This window comes from Delphinapterus leucas, chromosome 20 (genome assembly GCF_059928025.1).
Source record: "Delphinapterus leucas isolate spDelLeu-1000000601 "Yukka" chromosome 20, BTC_Dleu_Yukka2, whole genome shotgun sequence".
NCBI lineage: Eukaryota > Metazoa > Chordata > Mammalia > Artiodactyla > Monodontidae > Delphinapterus > Delphinapterus leucas.
In genome coordinates, this window is record NC_143148.1 from 33,864,977 (window position 1) to 33,876,690 (window position 11,714).

The window sequence follows — 11,714 nt, forward strand, 5'->3', positions numbered from 1 at the left end:
CCAACACCCCATAATCAAAATCCAAGAACAGAGCCTCCGCCCAACTCAAGGCTGCTGGTTTCTGACCACCTCCCGATTTAATTACCAATGGCTCAAGTCATAAGAAATGGTTTCTTTAACATAAAAACAGTTTCTTTAACTGTCCCCGAAACATGCTTTCCTCGCAGACCTTATAGATAAAAGAAGGACCATTCGGTTACATTTTCAGATGAACCACATAAGAAGGGCTGACAAAAACCCAGAAGCCCAAGATTGTCCCTGAAGCGACAAACAAGGGGGTCCATGTTCAGACCCGGCTTGGGGCCACACGAGGGAGGACAAACACAAAGGGCACGTATTTCCCACAGCCCCTCCTGCCCTCCATCTGCATGTGTCCCTTCAAGGTGGCCCCCTCATGCACAATCTTTCTTGCGGGGAGGGGCCTTGGCAACACCCCCAGATAACTCTGGTCCTTCATCCTCGGCCACTATGTCAATGTTTGCGCATACATTTGTGATCATTTGATTACTCCTGGCCTCTCTGCTAGACTGCTTTGTCTATTTCTCTTCTTTGCTGTGTGCTGGCACCTAACACAGAGTAGGCACTTCATAAATACCTGTTAACAAATGCATCCATTTAAAAATTACAGAGCCTGTGCTATCCTGAAATTGCTCAAGCTATAGCTGCATGAATGCATAGGTATTTGTTTAAGGATCTCTTTGCAAACAGAAACAATACAGAGGATCAGTTAGATAAACCCTGAAGTAGAAGATCATGCAGCAGTTTAAAAGAACGAGGTAGTTCTCTATATACTGACAGGCGTGAAGAAATAACCAAGACTTACTCTTGAGGGAAAGAGCTAGTCACAGAACAGAAGGTAAAAATAAAGAATAAAAATTGTATAAATCCAATGAAGTGGTTGTACAGGAAAGATAAATAAACACCAAACTCTTAATAGTGGATTTCTCAAAGATACAGGATGACAGGAGACATTCAATTTCTAGATATTATATTCCTGCCACGTGTGAATTCTTTACACCATGTGTTATAAAGCTCATCATGTTCAGATCCCAACTTGCTGTGTGACCACTAGCAAGTTACTTGACCTCTCTGAGCCTCCCTTACTTCATCCATAAAACTCACATAAAACAGTAACCGTGTCTTGGACTGATGTGAGACATACAATACATGCCACAAAGCCTGGTACAAAGTCAGTGTTCGATGAGGAGCAGCTATTATTATTGCTATCATGATGTATTAATTCTACAACCAAATACTACACATATATATGTAAAGTTTGTCTTTTGAAAGTCACATGATAACTGACTTGCAGTGATAACTGCAAGAGAAAAGAACCCAAGTTTTGGCAAAGTCCTCTGTCTAGCTTTAGGTTCTCACTTTAAACGAGGAAATGTAAATAAGTATTGCCCCATGGACTCATATGCCCCAGTGGGAATAAACAGCTCCCCTAAAAACCTGCCCATCTTCCCAATAGCTCCTCACTGAAGGCCCCACAGTTCCCACTTTAACACTTCAGCCAGGGCGTGGCTGAGAAGCTGCTGTCATCTCCTGTGAGATCTCCCCCAAGCTAACCTAATAAGCACATTGCCCCATTCAGGCAGGCTCAGGGTGGATGTGCCATGAGGAGCTTGGCAAGAGGCAGAAGGCAGGCCCCCAGCTCTCCCTCCCTGCTTCCCTCCCTGGAGAAGGAAGCTGCTGGAGCTCAGAGGGCCACGGCACACTGGCCCAGCTCGAGCCCTGGCATTTCTGACCGCCCCAGGGCTCACCTGCAGGGTCAGGTAGAGCCTGTGAGGGCTCCCGGGGCTCGCCCAGTCCACGCTGAGGGCTCGGCACTGAGCCAGGGCCGGGCGAGCTGCACTTCGGGTGCTGGAGTCCTCGTCGCCGCCAGCCGGGCTGTCTCTTCCACGCCCTGTCCCAGGACAGAGGAGACAGGTGAGATGCTTGACGCTGGCTGGAGACTGCTGGCCGGGGACCACTGGCCAGGGCCGCGGCTGAGCTCCCCTTTCACACACTCCAGGCAGCCCAGGTGCTGCCAGGAGGGACTCACACGCCCTCACATGCCTGCCCTACACAGAGGGAAGGCCTGGCACTCGGCGGAGGCTGCGCTCCTTCCTAACCACAAGCCGCCCTGGGATCCTCTGCAGGAAGTCGCCCAAGACCCCGCGGGAGGCAGCGGGCTCCCCTCCCTCCATGGTGGCGTTAGGGCTGGCACCTGCCCACGAACACCCTCTACAGACAGGAGCAGAAGGAAGCTGATGCCACCCTGGCTGCGCTAATCTTCACAGGAGGTGCACCCTGGGGCCGCGGCCTCATTACCGAGGCTGCCTCTAGGTGGCAATTTCTCCCCTGCCTTCATAAAGACCAACCCCACGCTGGGTGGCGTGGTCCCTGCAGCCTCCAAAAACACACTCAGGACCGGTTAAGGCACATCCTCTCGAGCCTCTGACACACCACCTCCCTCACTGGGTGGGGGGAGAGGGCTGCAGCAGCGACATCCCATTCACCCCTCCCTTGACCCACCTCCAGAGCCTGTGGGACCAGACGGGGCGGGAGAGGGGATTCGCCTCATAGGGCAAGCCGCAGAGCTCCCACCCTGGGGGGCAATCACATCCTGAATGCCAGCACTGGGCCAAGTGCTTTCCAGGCCTTATTGCCCTTCTTGATCCTCAGTTTCCTTCTCAATACAATGGGCATAAGGAACCAAGCTCAGTCCTGTGATAAGGATTAAACGGGGCGACACATGTAAAGCGCTCACACAGAAGATAGCCAGCAATGCAGGCCATCAGCTCCTCACAACGCTGAGAGGTAGGAACTGGAGACCCAGAAGGGTTAATAATGTGCCCAGGGTCACACAGAGCCCGTATTCCAGTCCCATGTGCTACCCCACCCTCTGCTTGCCTACCCTTCTCAAGGCAGCAATAAGAGGGGGGTGGGGGTAGAGAGGCCCAGGGACATCCACACTGGCTGAGGCTCTACCCAGTGGCAGGCACCACGCTTAGCATTTCACACACACGATTTCACTGGACCTTTGTCTTAAATTTTAAAAGTAGATAAAAGTCTGTATGGTCATATAATCCTCATAATACTAATTTAAGAGACCAATACACACACACATAAGACTAGAAGGAACTATATAAAATGTTTAGTGACAGGCTTATAGGTGATTCTTATTTTCCTTCTTATACTTTTCTGTGTTTTTGTTTTGTTTTTTAGTTTTCCAAGAGAACATTTTTTTTTTTTTCAATTCTTGCTTTCTTTTTCTTTTTTTTTTTTTAACCAGAAAAGCAATACTGTTCATTCATCTTTAATCCTTTGGACAACCTTGTTGGGTAGAGACCATCTTCAGCCCCTTCCAGACAACTGGGGCTACCTGATCCAAAAGCCCAAGCTTTCCCCGGCGGCCTCCAGGGTCACCCCCAGCCTCACTGTCCCCTGCAGAGAGACTTCGGAGGGCAGCACTCTGGCTGCCACCTATGGCACAAGTGTGATGAGAGGGGACTGGAGTTTGCTATGTGCCCTCTCTGGGCCTCAGTTTTCCCTTCTGTACATAGAGGGGGGCTTGGACCCGATGTCCTGGAGGGACTCTGCCAGCTCAGACAGGCTGGCAATCTACAGCCCTCTCCCCATAGGTCAGGGGCAGTCAGACAGCAAACCCCTGAAGGCATCTTGTCTGAAGATGCCCCCGTCCCCACATTTACAGGACAACCTACCCAAGCCAAGGCTGGCAGACAGTCATGGGGCAGCTCCCCGGTCCTGACGATCTAGCTCCCACCGGGAATCAGAGGAGCTGCCCACTTCTTGACGCTGGAGGCACCAGGGGACATGACCCAGAAAGGAGAGCTGCTGTTGACAGCTCCCCCAGGGGCACAGCGGGGGCCCAGACTCGGGGACTCCCTCACTGCCCACCTGCTGTCGGGGCCACCTTGGATGGCACCTAAAAGGAGCGCATGGCACCCACTCCCTGCCAGGCCACGCTCCGGAGCAGCCTCCGTCCACTCCTCGCCATCCGCGGGCGAGCCCTGGCGGAATCAAGTGTCAGATCCGCGCAGGGCACCGGGCAGCAGTTCACCTACCTTGTTTACCGGCCGCGGGCAGAAACCGGAGCGAGACCACGAGCGCTCCGCCGCCAAGGACAGGCGGATCGCAGAGCCACAGCCACCTGGCCGGGCCAGGGAGCGCGTGGCTATCCGCGGCGTTCTCCCCCTGCGCTACAGACTGCGTTAACGTTTAATTCGGCGTCCCCGGCGTCTCTTTACAGACAGGCGCGGGGCAGGAGCGCCCAGCGAAATTGACGCCCTGACTCCACGCCCGGCTCGCGGGCTGCCGATACCCTGTAATTACCTGACAGCTCTGACTGAGCCTAGGAACTTGCCAGAAACCCCGATCTCATCGCTGGTATCTGGAGGAAGGAAAGGAAATAAAGAGGCATTTTAAAAATGCGGACTCACCAGTTCTCAACCTCCCCGGGCCGGTGTGTGGGAAAGGGCGGGCGGCCGGGCTGGCTGGGGCGGGGCGAGCCATCCCCGGCTCGGGCTCCCCGGCCCGGCCCACTCGCCACAGGCCGCGCAGCGAGGGCGTGGCTCCCAGGTTCCACGTCCTGCGAGACGGGACCATGGCCCGGCGGGGCTCAGCGGCCTCCTCCGGGCGTCGGGCAGCCTGCGGAGAGAGCAAGAAAGCGAGATTGAAGCCCGCTAGCCGGAACCCTGCGCCCCCATCCCAAGCTGATCGGAGCCCACCATCTGGAAGGGTCCGCTGAACTGGGTCACCTGTAAACCAGAGCCCCAACTCGAATGTCCCCCAAGGAGCCCCTGGGCTCACGGGCTGAAACAGAGCTTATCACCATTTCAGGGTACTAGTTAAGGAGAAGGGAGGCTCAGAAGTGGGCAGGGAGCCCATCAGGTGTTTCTGCAGCGCAATGTGGAGACCCCGCATCTCAGCCCCTCCACTCGGAGCCTGGCAGCATAAAGACAGGTCACAGCCCCACACGGAGGAAGCACCAGTCAACAGCGTCTCCATGAATCTATTCAGAAGGGGCCCTGACTGTGGCTGTGACATCAGGCTTACATATAGCAAATTCTCTTAAAATCAGCTCATTCTTGTATTCAACTAGCCTTCACACTGTACCTACAACTGACAGACACCGAGCTAGGATTTGAAATACAAAGATTCATTCATTCCTCATTTAATAATTATTTACCCAGTACCTGCTGTGTGCCAGGCACCTGCCAGGGGTCCTCTTTGATCAGGAGAGACATGGCCTCAAAGCTCCCTGTCAGGAGGGAGGTAAACACTTCAACAAACCTCCACAATCAAAACAGGATGCAGGGAGGCACCAGGTGGTATGGAGAATGGGGGTGGGTGTGGGGAACACCGGTCTGGGTAGAAAGCCCCATGGGGCCCTTATGAACAGAGCAAAGGAACAGAACAGACTTCTTTGACTACACAAGTCTTTATTGAGTACCTATTGTGTGCAAAGCAGCTCTGAGGGCATTTAAGGTGACACCAAGCTGTGGTCCCAGACTCAGACAACAAGTAATGCCATTTACAGAAGAAGCCAAGTCAGCTCAGAGGGGCAATATGGAGTTTGCTTTTGGTTTTAAAATGGAGTTGGAGGCACCCCAGGACTTTCTAATGGCACCACCTGGGCTGTAGGCCACTTTCCCTAACCCTCGCTGCACTGACCACTCTCTACCAGGCAGTAAAGATATGTCTGAACAGTGTCCATCTCCCCTGACAATCTATGGCTTCCCAGGGTGGGTCCCACAGCACCCAGCCTAGAGCGAAGCTACATCCACACCAAACACCTGGTGATGGCTTCTGGGTGAAGGCCCAGAAATGAATGCACACAAAAGCTCAAACTTAAGCTTGGAAGAGAGCAGGGCTGGAGATGGAGACACAGAACCGGGAGGCTGACGGGGGTCACTGTGGCACAGGTGAGAATGCAATCACCAAAGGTGGTGCAAGATGAGAGGCAACCAAGAAGGATGGAGCTCACTCCAAGTGGGAAGAAAAGCTGGAGAAGGAAGGTCAGAGGTGGCAGGAGCACCAGGCAGGTGCAGAGTCCTCAGAGGTGACCGGAGAGTAAGTGGGAAGGAGAGGATGGTCAGTTCCCAGGGAACCATGCCACGGAGAGGTCAAACTGGAAGAAAGGTCAGTGGAGCAGGGCAGAGGGCAGATGTGGGAAGGCCCAAGGGGGATGGGGGCTAGAAGAAGCTGCCATTTCCTTCACTTTGGAGAAGCTGGCTAGGATGGGAAGGAGAGGATGTGGTATTTAGCATAGGAGAGATTTGCACATGCTGGGTCAACACAGGGACAGGAATGACTGAAGCATCAAGAGGCAAGAGAAGAGTGCAAGGATGGGTGGCCTGAACATCTGGTGACCGATGTTCGCAGAGCTGAGCCCTGGAAGAATGCCAGGCTCCTGACTAGGGCATCATGGTCGCTGCCTTCCTGGACTAAGGAAGACAACTTGGAGGAGGAAGGAGGCTCCTGGGTGCAGTCTCCCTGGGAGGGGGCAGGACTGCCGGCCAAAGGGCGGGTTGGAGGCTAATCCAATATGTGGGCAGCTCTGCTGAGGAAATGGGAGATGGAGCAGTGTGGAATGGAAGGAACCAGATGTCCCCTTCTCCAGGCTGCTTGGCACGGAGCTGGGCGCACAAGCAACCCTGAGGCTCAGCTGCCCAAGGGATGAGGAGGGAGTGAGACAGGCTCCACCTGCATGCCAAGCCGCTGGGAAGGTGAGATGGCGGAGGACACTGAAGATCGATGTCACAGTTGAGGGAGAAGACTTTTAAAGGGGATCAGCTAAGTCTGAGGGGGTCAGGGACAGAAGGAGACAATATTTCGTTGGTTTCAGGAAGGGAAGCTGGGAGGCAGTCAGGAAGATATCAGGAAGAAAGAGGAAGGGTGTGTGCAAGATCCTGAAAAGGAAAAAGCAGCTGAATTTAGCAGCCTGAGGGGTGTGAAGGTCAAAAGGATCAAGGACTTTCAAACAGCCCAAGGCTGGAGACTCAAAAACCTAGGTCATGGGGCGAGGTGATGGGGGCATACGAGTAGAGTGGTTATGACCGAAAGCTGCTTCAGAACCCGGCTGTGCCACTTACTAGATGTGTGACCCTGGGAGAATTACTTTGTCTCTGTGCCTCAGTATCTCCATCTGTGAAATGGGGAGAACTCTACCTTATAGGGTTGGTGTAAAGTTTAGACAATGCATATATACAATGTTCAGAACAATACTGGCATATACAAAGAATACCCAAATTTTATTTTTTCAGTGACCTCTATCCAGTGGTGGGTGGATGCAGAGGGCTGGCTGCAGGAGAGCCAGCACCTGCCTCTCTGGGTGTAGGCCAGGGTGGTAGAGCTACAGCCCCCTTGCCCCAGACCAGGGATATTGCAATGACTGGGGGACACATTTGACAACTGCCCAGAGACTGCTGCCCAGGAGGCTTGGTCTCCCTGGGAGAGCGGGCAAAATGTCAAGGAGGTTGAACAGGGGCTGGACCTCCCCTCCGCACAGTCACACGTCCTGGGTTTTGCAGGTCAACCCAGATTTCAAAATCTCTGCTCCCCGGTGTCCATAAGGACAGCAGAACTCATGACCCTGTGTCCCTAAAATCTAGTCACTGCAAATACAGGGCCCCATTCTGAGACTGCATTCCTTGCAAATGACTCTCTGGCCAAGGAGAGGGTTACTTTTATCAAGGGCATGGGGAACAGCCTGGGCCAGCGTACCGTGCTCACTCAGCCTCAGGCAGACAGAAAGCCAGAGAAGATGAAAGGCCAGGGGTGGCCACGACCCCAAACCTTGAGACAGATGTGTGTATTGGGGGTGCTGGGGTGTCGGAGGTGCAAATGGTACCAGCTTCCTCTTTAAAATCTGCCAGGACCAGGCCCTTCACTGCGCCAGAGTTCTGCTCTAACTCACAACAGGGGGTTGAAGGAGGTGGCTTCTGGCTCGCCCTTCCTGCTGGGCCCGCTCCCCGCCCCGGCCCCCCCCGGCCCCCCCCCCTCCGCCAACCGCCCCAGGCTACCGCTGTCAAAGGCTCCATTTCGCCCACTGCCCAGGACGGCACCGGCCCAGGCCCTCCTTCCTAACCTGGGGCTGGCCCACCCCATCCCGGCCCTACAAAGGGGAAAGTGAACTGCCCAGGGGACCTATGGGGTGGCAGGGCCCGAAACTGCAGCCTTCAGGGGAGCCCTGCGGATGCAGGGACCTCTGCCAGGGGAGGGGGCGGCGCTGACGGGCACGCGGTTCCCCGGCAGTGTCCGGCTTTCCCGGGCCATTGAAATCGGAAAGGGGGTCCCGAGGCTGCTTGGATTCCAGGGGACATGCCGCCCCCATGCCCTGCTCGGCTCAGACTGGACGGCGCAGGGGGGTGGGGGACGGGATAGCGCAGTGCCGGGTCTCCGGGGCCCGGCTCTCCCTGCGCCCCCCAACGGGGCCGCGCAGGGGGATCCAGGACGCGGCACCCCGAACGACAGGCCGGGCGGAACCCGAGCGCCCAGCCCGTCCTCAGCCCGCCCGAGCCCCGGACTCACCGGCCTGGTGGAGGCAGGATCCCTGCGTCGCCGCAGCGCCCGGGGCTCGGCCCGGCCCTCCAGCGGGAGGCAGCTCCACGCCGCCGCCTCCTCGGCCCGCCCCACTCCCGCCCCTCTTTGGCCCCTCCCGCACACTTTCCACAGGAAATGATTAACTCCGGGCCCGCGGCGCGTTCCCATGGCAACCGGCTCAGACCCAGGTGGGGGGTGGTGGCGCGCGCACACGCACAAACTCACACTCGCACGTGGGGCCGCCCACTCTGCTCAGACCTTCCCGTTGCGTGTCCCCACGCCCCACAGACGCCCGTGCACACGTGCGCTCTCACCCCTGGCGCACACGCACCTTCTACGTGCTCACATACATACACGGTATACGTGGCTCTCACGTATGTTTGCACACATGCTCTAGTGAGTCCACATGAACACATTCACAGTTCTCACACACATCCCCGCACTTTTGCACTTAAACTTACACTTTCGTTCTCACCCCCTCAAAGCCTAGTACTACAAAACTTTCGCACGCAGTAGTTACTACTCACAGGCATACTTACAAGTGCTCCCTGGCTACCCTTCACACACTCACAACCTCTAGTACACGTCTTCTTGACCTTCTAGCGTGCACACTACACACACACTCTTACACAATCTAGCTAGTACGTGTGCACACTTGCACATTCTCACGCACTTTCCACGTGCACTCACATTCCTGTACGGTGCTCAGACTTAACCCCATGCTTTCCCACAAATGCTGCACATGCGCCTGAGTACACAATACGCTTGCACACGCTCACACACGTTCTCACACGCTCTCTGACTCTTTGTCACACTACAGCCTGTACATGCTTTAAAACCCCAGTACACGCTTCCACACACGCTCTAGTTAGTGCACACAGGCATGCACTGTCACACATTAGCACACGGGTTTTCACACACATTTCTCACTAGCTCTATTAGGAATACACAGGCCAGGTTGCCTGCCCAGCCAGGACACCACCTGCTGCCCACTGCTCCTCAGCCACCCTATTCCCCTCTCGTACCCCCTCAATAGATAAACGTCTTGCAGAGCAGGGAAGCTGTTTGGAATTTTTTAAGGTAAAATATTCCTTTGCATTCCAGTGAAAACACGTTCAGAATGCAGCCGCTCCGGAGCAGGCAGAAGCTCCTGGTGTAGCCGCAGATGGCCCTCCTCATAGGATGCCCCAGAAGAAGCCTGGGGAGGCCAGGCAGCCGGCCGGCCAAGGAGAACCAGCTGACCCGGAGGAGCCACTCTGTTCTTTGTCTCCCAAACAGAGGCGGCATTTCACTCCAGTGTCAGCAGCAATATTCCCCCTCCAGGGTGTGGAAGGAGGAGAGAGAAAAGAAACTCAGAAGCCAGCCCAGTGCAGGCTGATGGTCCCGCAGACAATCCCGGGAGGGGGGCGCTCTGCCTCTTCCTGTTTAACAGGGGACGACGGCCCGATGGCCTGGAAGGAGTGAGGAGGGACTGGAGGGGGGCGTGCAGCTCCAGGTGGTTCTGTCTCTTGCTGCTGAGCAGGCGCTGGGCTGGCCGTCAAGAATCTCAACCAGAGACAGAGCCAAGGTTCTGGGCCTCAGATTGTTCTGGACGCCAGACCAGGACACTCACAATCCCCCTACTGCAAGTGGGTTCGTGTGTGTTTTATTTTCTCACTGAGATGTCCCAGTGCAGGCCCAATAGAGGGTGCCTGTCATGCTTCTGGAATGGTTCCCTGGAGAGAGAGATTTCTAGCTAAGAACCCCAGATAATCCTCCCAATGGGAGAGCAGGCCATAATTTGAGAGGTACCTTCTCTGAATCCCCCTGCCTGCCCTCCAGACAGCACTGGTCAGGGGGACCGCAAGGTTGGATGAGGGCAAATTTTCTCTAGATTTCTGACCAAGTATCTCCCTTTGTTACAGACCTAGCATTTGATTGAGGAGGGCAGTGGGGTAGGGGTGTCTGTCTTTAAAGTCCTGATATAGAACCGGAGGCCATGTCTTACTTGTGGTCTGTTCGTTGACATTAACTGCAGGTTCCTTCCAACAAAGCCAAAGCCAGATTTTTAAATTAATAATAACATTTATTGTTCTTTTTCTCTGATTACCAAAGTAATAGATGTTCATTGTAACCATAATCCCACCCACTAGAGATAAATGCTGCCAACATTTTAGTACAGTTTTTTTTCCTCTATGCACATAATAGTGACCATTTATCCACAGCTATCACTGTGCCAGGCACTGCACTGAGCTCTTTAAAAACAAGATCTCATGTAACCCCGAACACCCTTTGAGGTGGGTATCGTCATATCCTCCATTTTCAGGAGGGAAAACTGAGCCTCCTAAAGTTCATTCACAAACTCAGTGTGTGGTAGCGCTGAGATATGAACCCAATAGGTGTGTGTGTATATATACATATACATAAACATATAGCACTACTATATGTATATAGGTGCCGGAGTTTAAGTTCAAAGCACCTTGGGACTTCCCTGGTGGAGCAGTGGTTAAGAATACACCCCCCAATGCAGGGGACACGGGTTCAATCCCTGGTTCAGGAAGATCCCACATGCCGCAGAGCAACTAAGCCCGTGCGCAACTACTGAGCCTGCGTGCTACAACTACTAAAACCGGCGCGCCTAGAGCCCTTGCTCTGCAACAAGAGAAGCCACCACAATGAGAAGCCCGTGCACCACAATGAAGAGTAGCCCCCGCTCGCCACGACTACAGAAAGCCTGCGCTTAGCCACGAAGACCCGATGCAGCCAAAAATAAACAAATTAAATAAATAAATTTTTTTTAAAAAGTTCAAAGCACCAGTGAAGGAAAAAGAAAATTGAGACCTGTGAGGAAGCATTTTCCGAATTCCAGCAAAACTCTGCCTTGAAATGCAAAACCGATTTGCTTCATGATTGTTGGAATTTAAGATTGCACAATGTCAGGAACTACATACCAATGACTTCAAGGTCATTTCTATCCCAGAAACTTCACTGATGGTTTGTTATGGAGGCTGCCAATTCTCCCTGGCCATACGGAAAGTGAAGGATTTGCCAGAAACTCAGCCACCGCAACACTGAGGTCCTGAACTCATGAGTGAGGACTCTTGAGTTCAAGAGTGGACTCAGCCTTTGGCCTTGACCTTGACCTCCTGCCTACCTCCTGGCAGAGGCATAAGGGTCCCACA

The 11,714-nt window shown here is 54.2% G+C and overlaps 1 protein-coding gene across 12 annotated transcripts in view; it reads right to left on the minus strand.

Annotated features, from left to right (window-relative positions):
• The window catches only part of KIFC3 (kinesin family member C3), a 35,100-nt gene extending 26,466 nt beyond the window's left edge, over positions 1-8,634 (minus strand). For 5 of the 12 annotated variants that reach the window (XR_016390991.1, XR_016390989.1, XR_016390990.1 and 2 more), the window contains exons 1-3: positions 8,542-8,634; positions 4,449-4,656; positions 1,767-1,909 (exon numbers count right to left, since the gene is read on the minus strand). Coding sequence is in view for 4 of the 12 variants with exons in the window: in XM_089903139.1 (XP_089759265.1) it covers positions 1,767-1,909; positions 4,449-4,614 (309 nt within the window). In the remaining 8 variants the exon portion in view is untranslated. Of the gene's footprint in view, positions 1-1,766; positions 1,910-4,073; positions 4,220-4,448; positions 4,657-5,197; positions 7,975-8,541 lie in introns of those variants that run through there. The other 7 variants (XR_016390995.1, XR_016390994.1, XM_030761682.2 and 4 more) reach the window with 5 other exon arrangements.
• Positions 8,635-11,714: the final 3,080 nt, after the last annotated feature.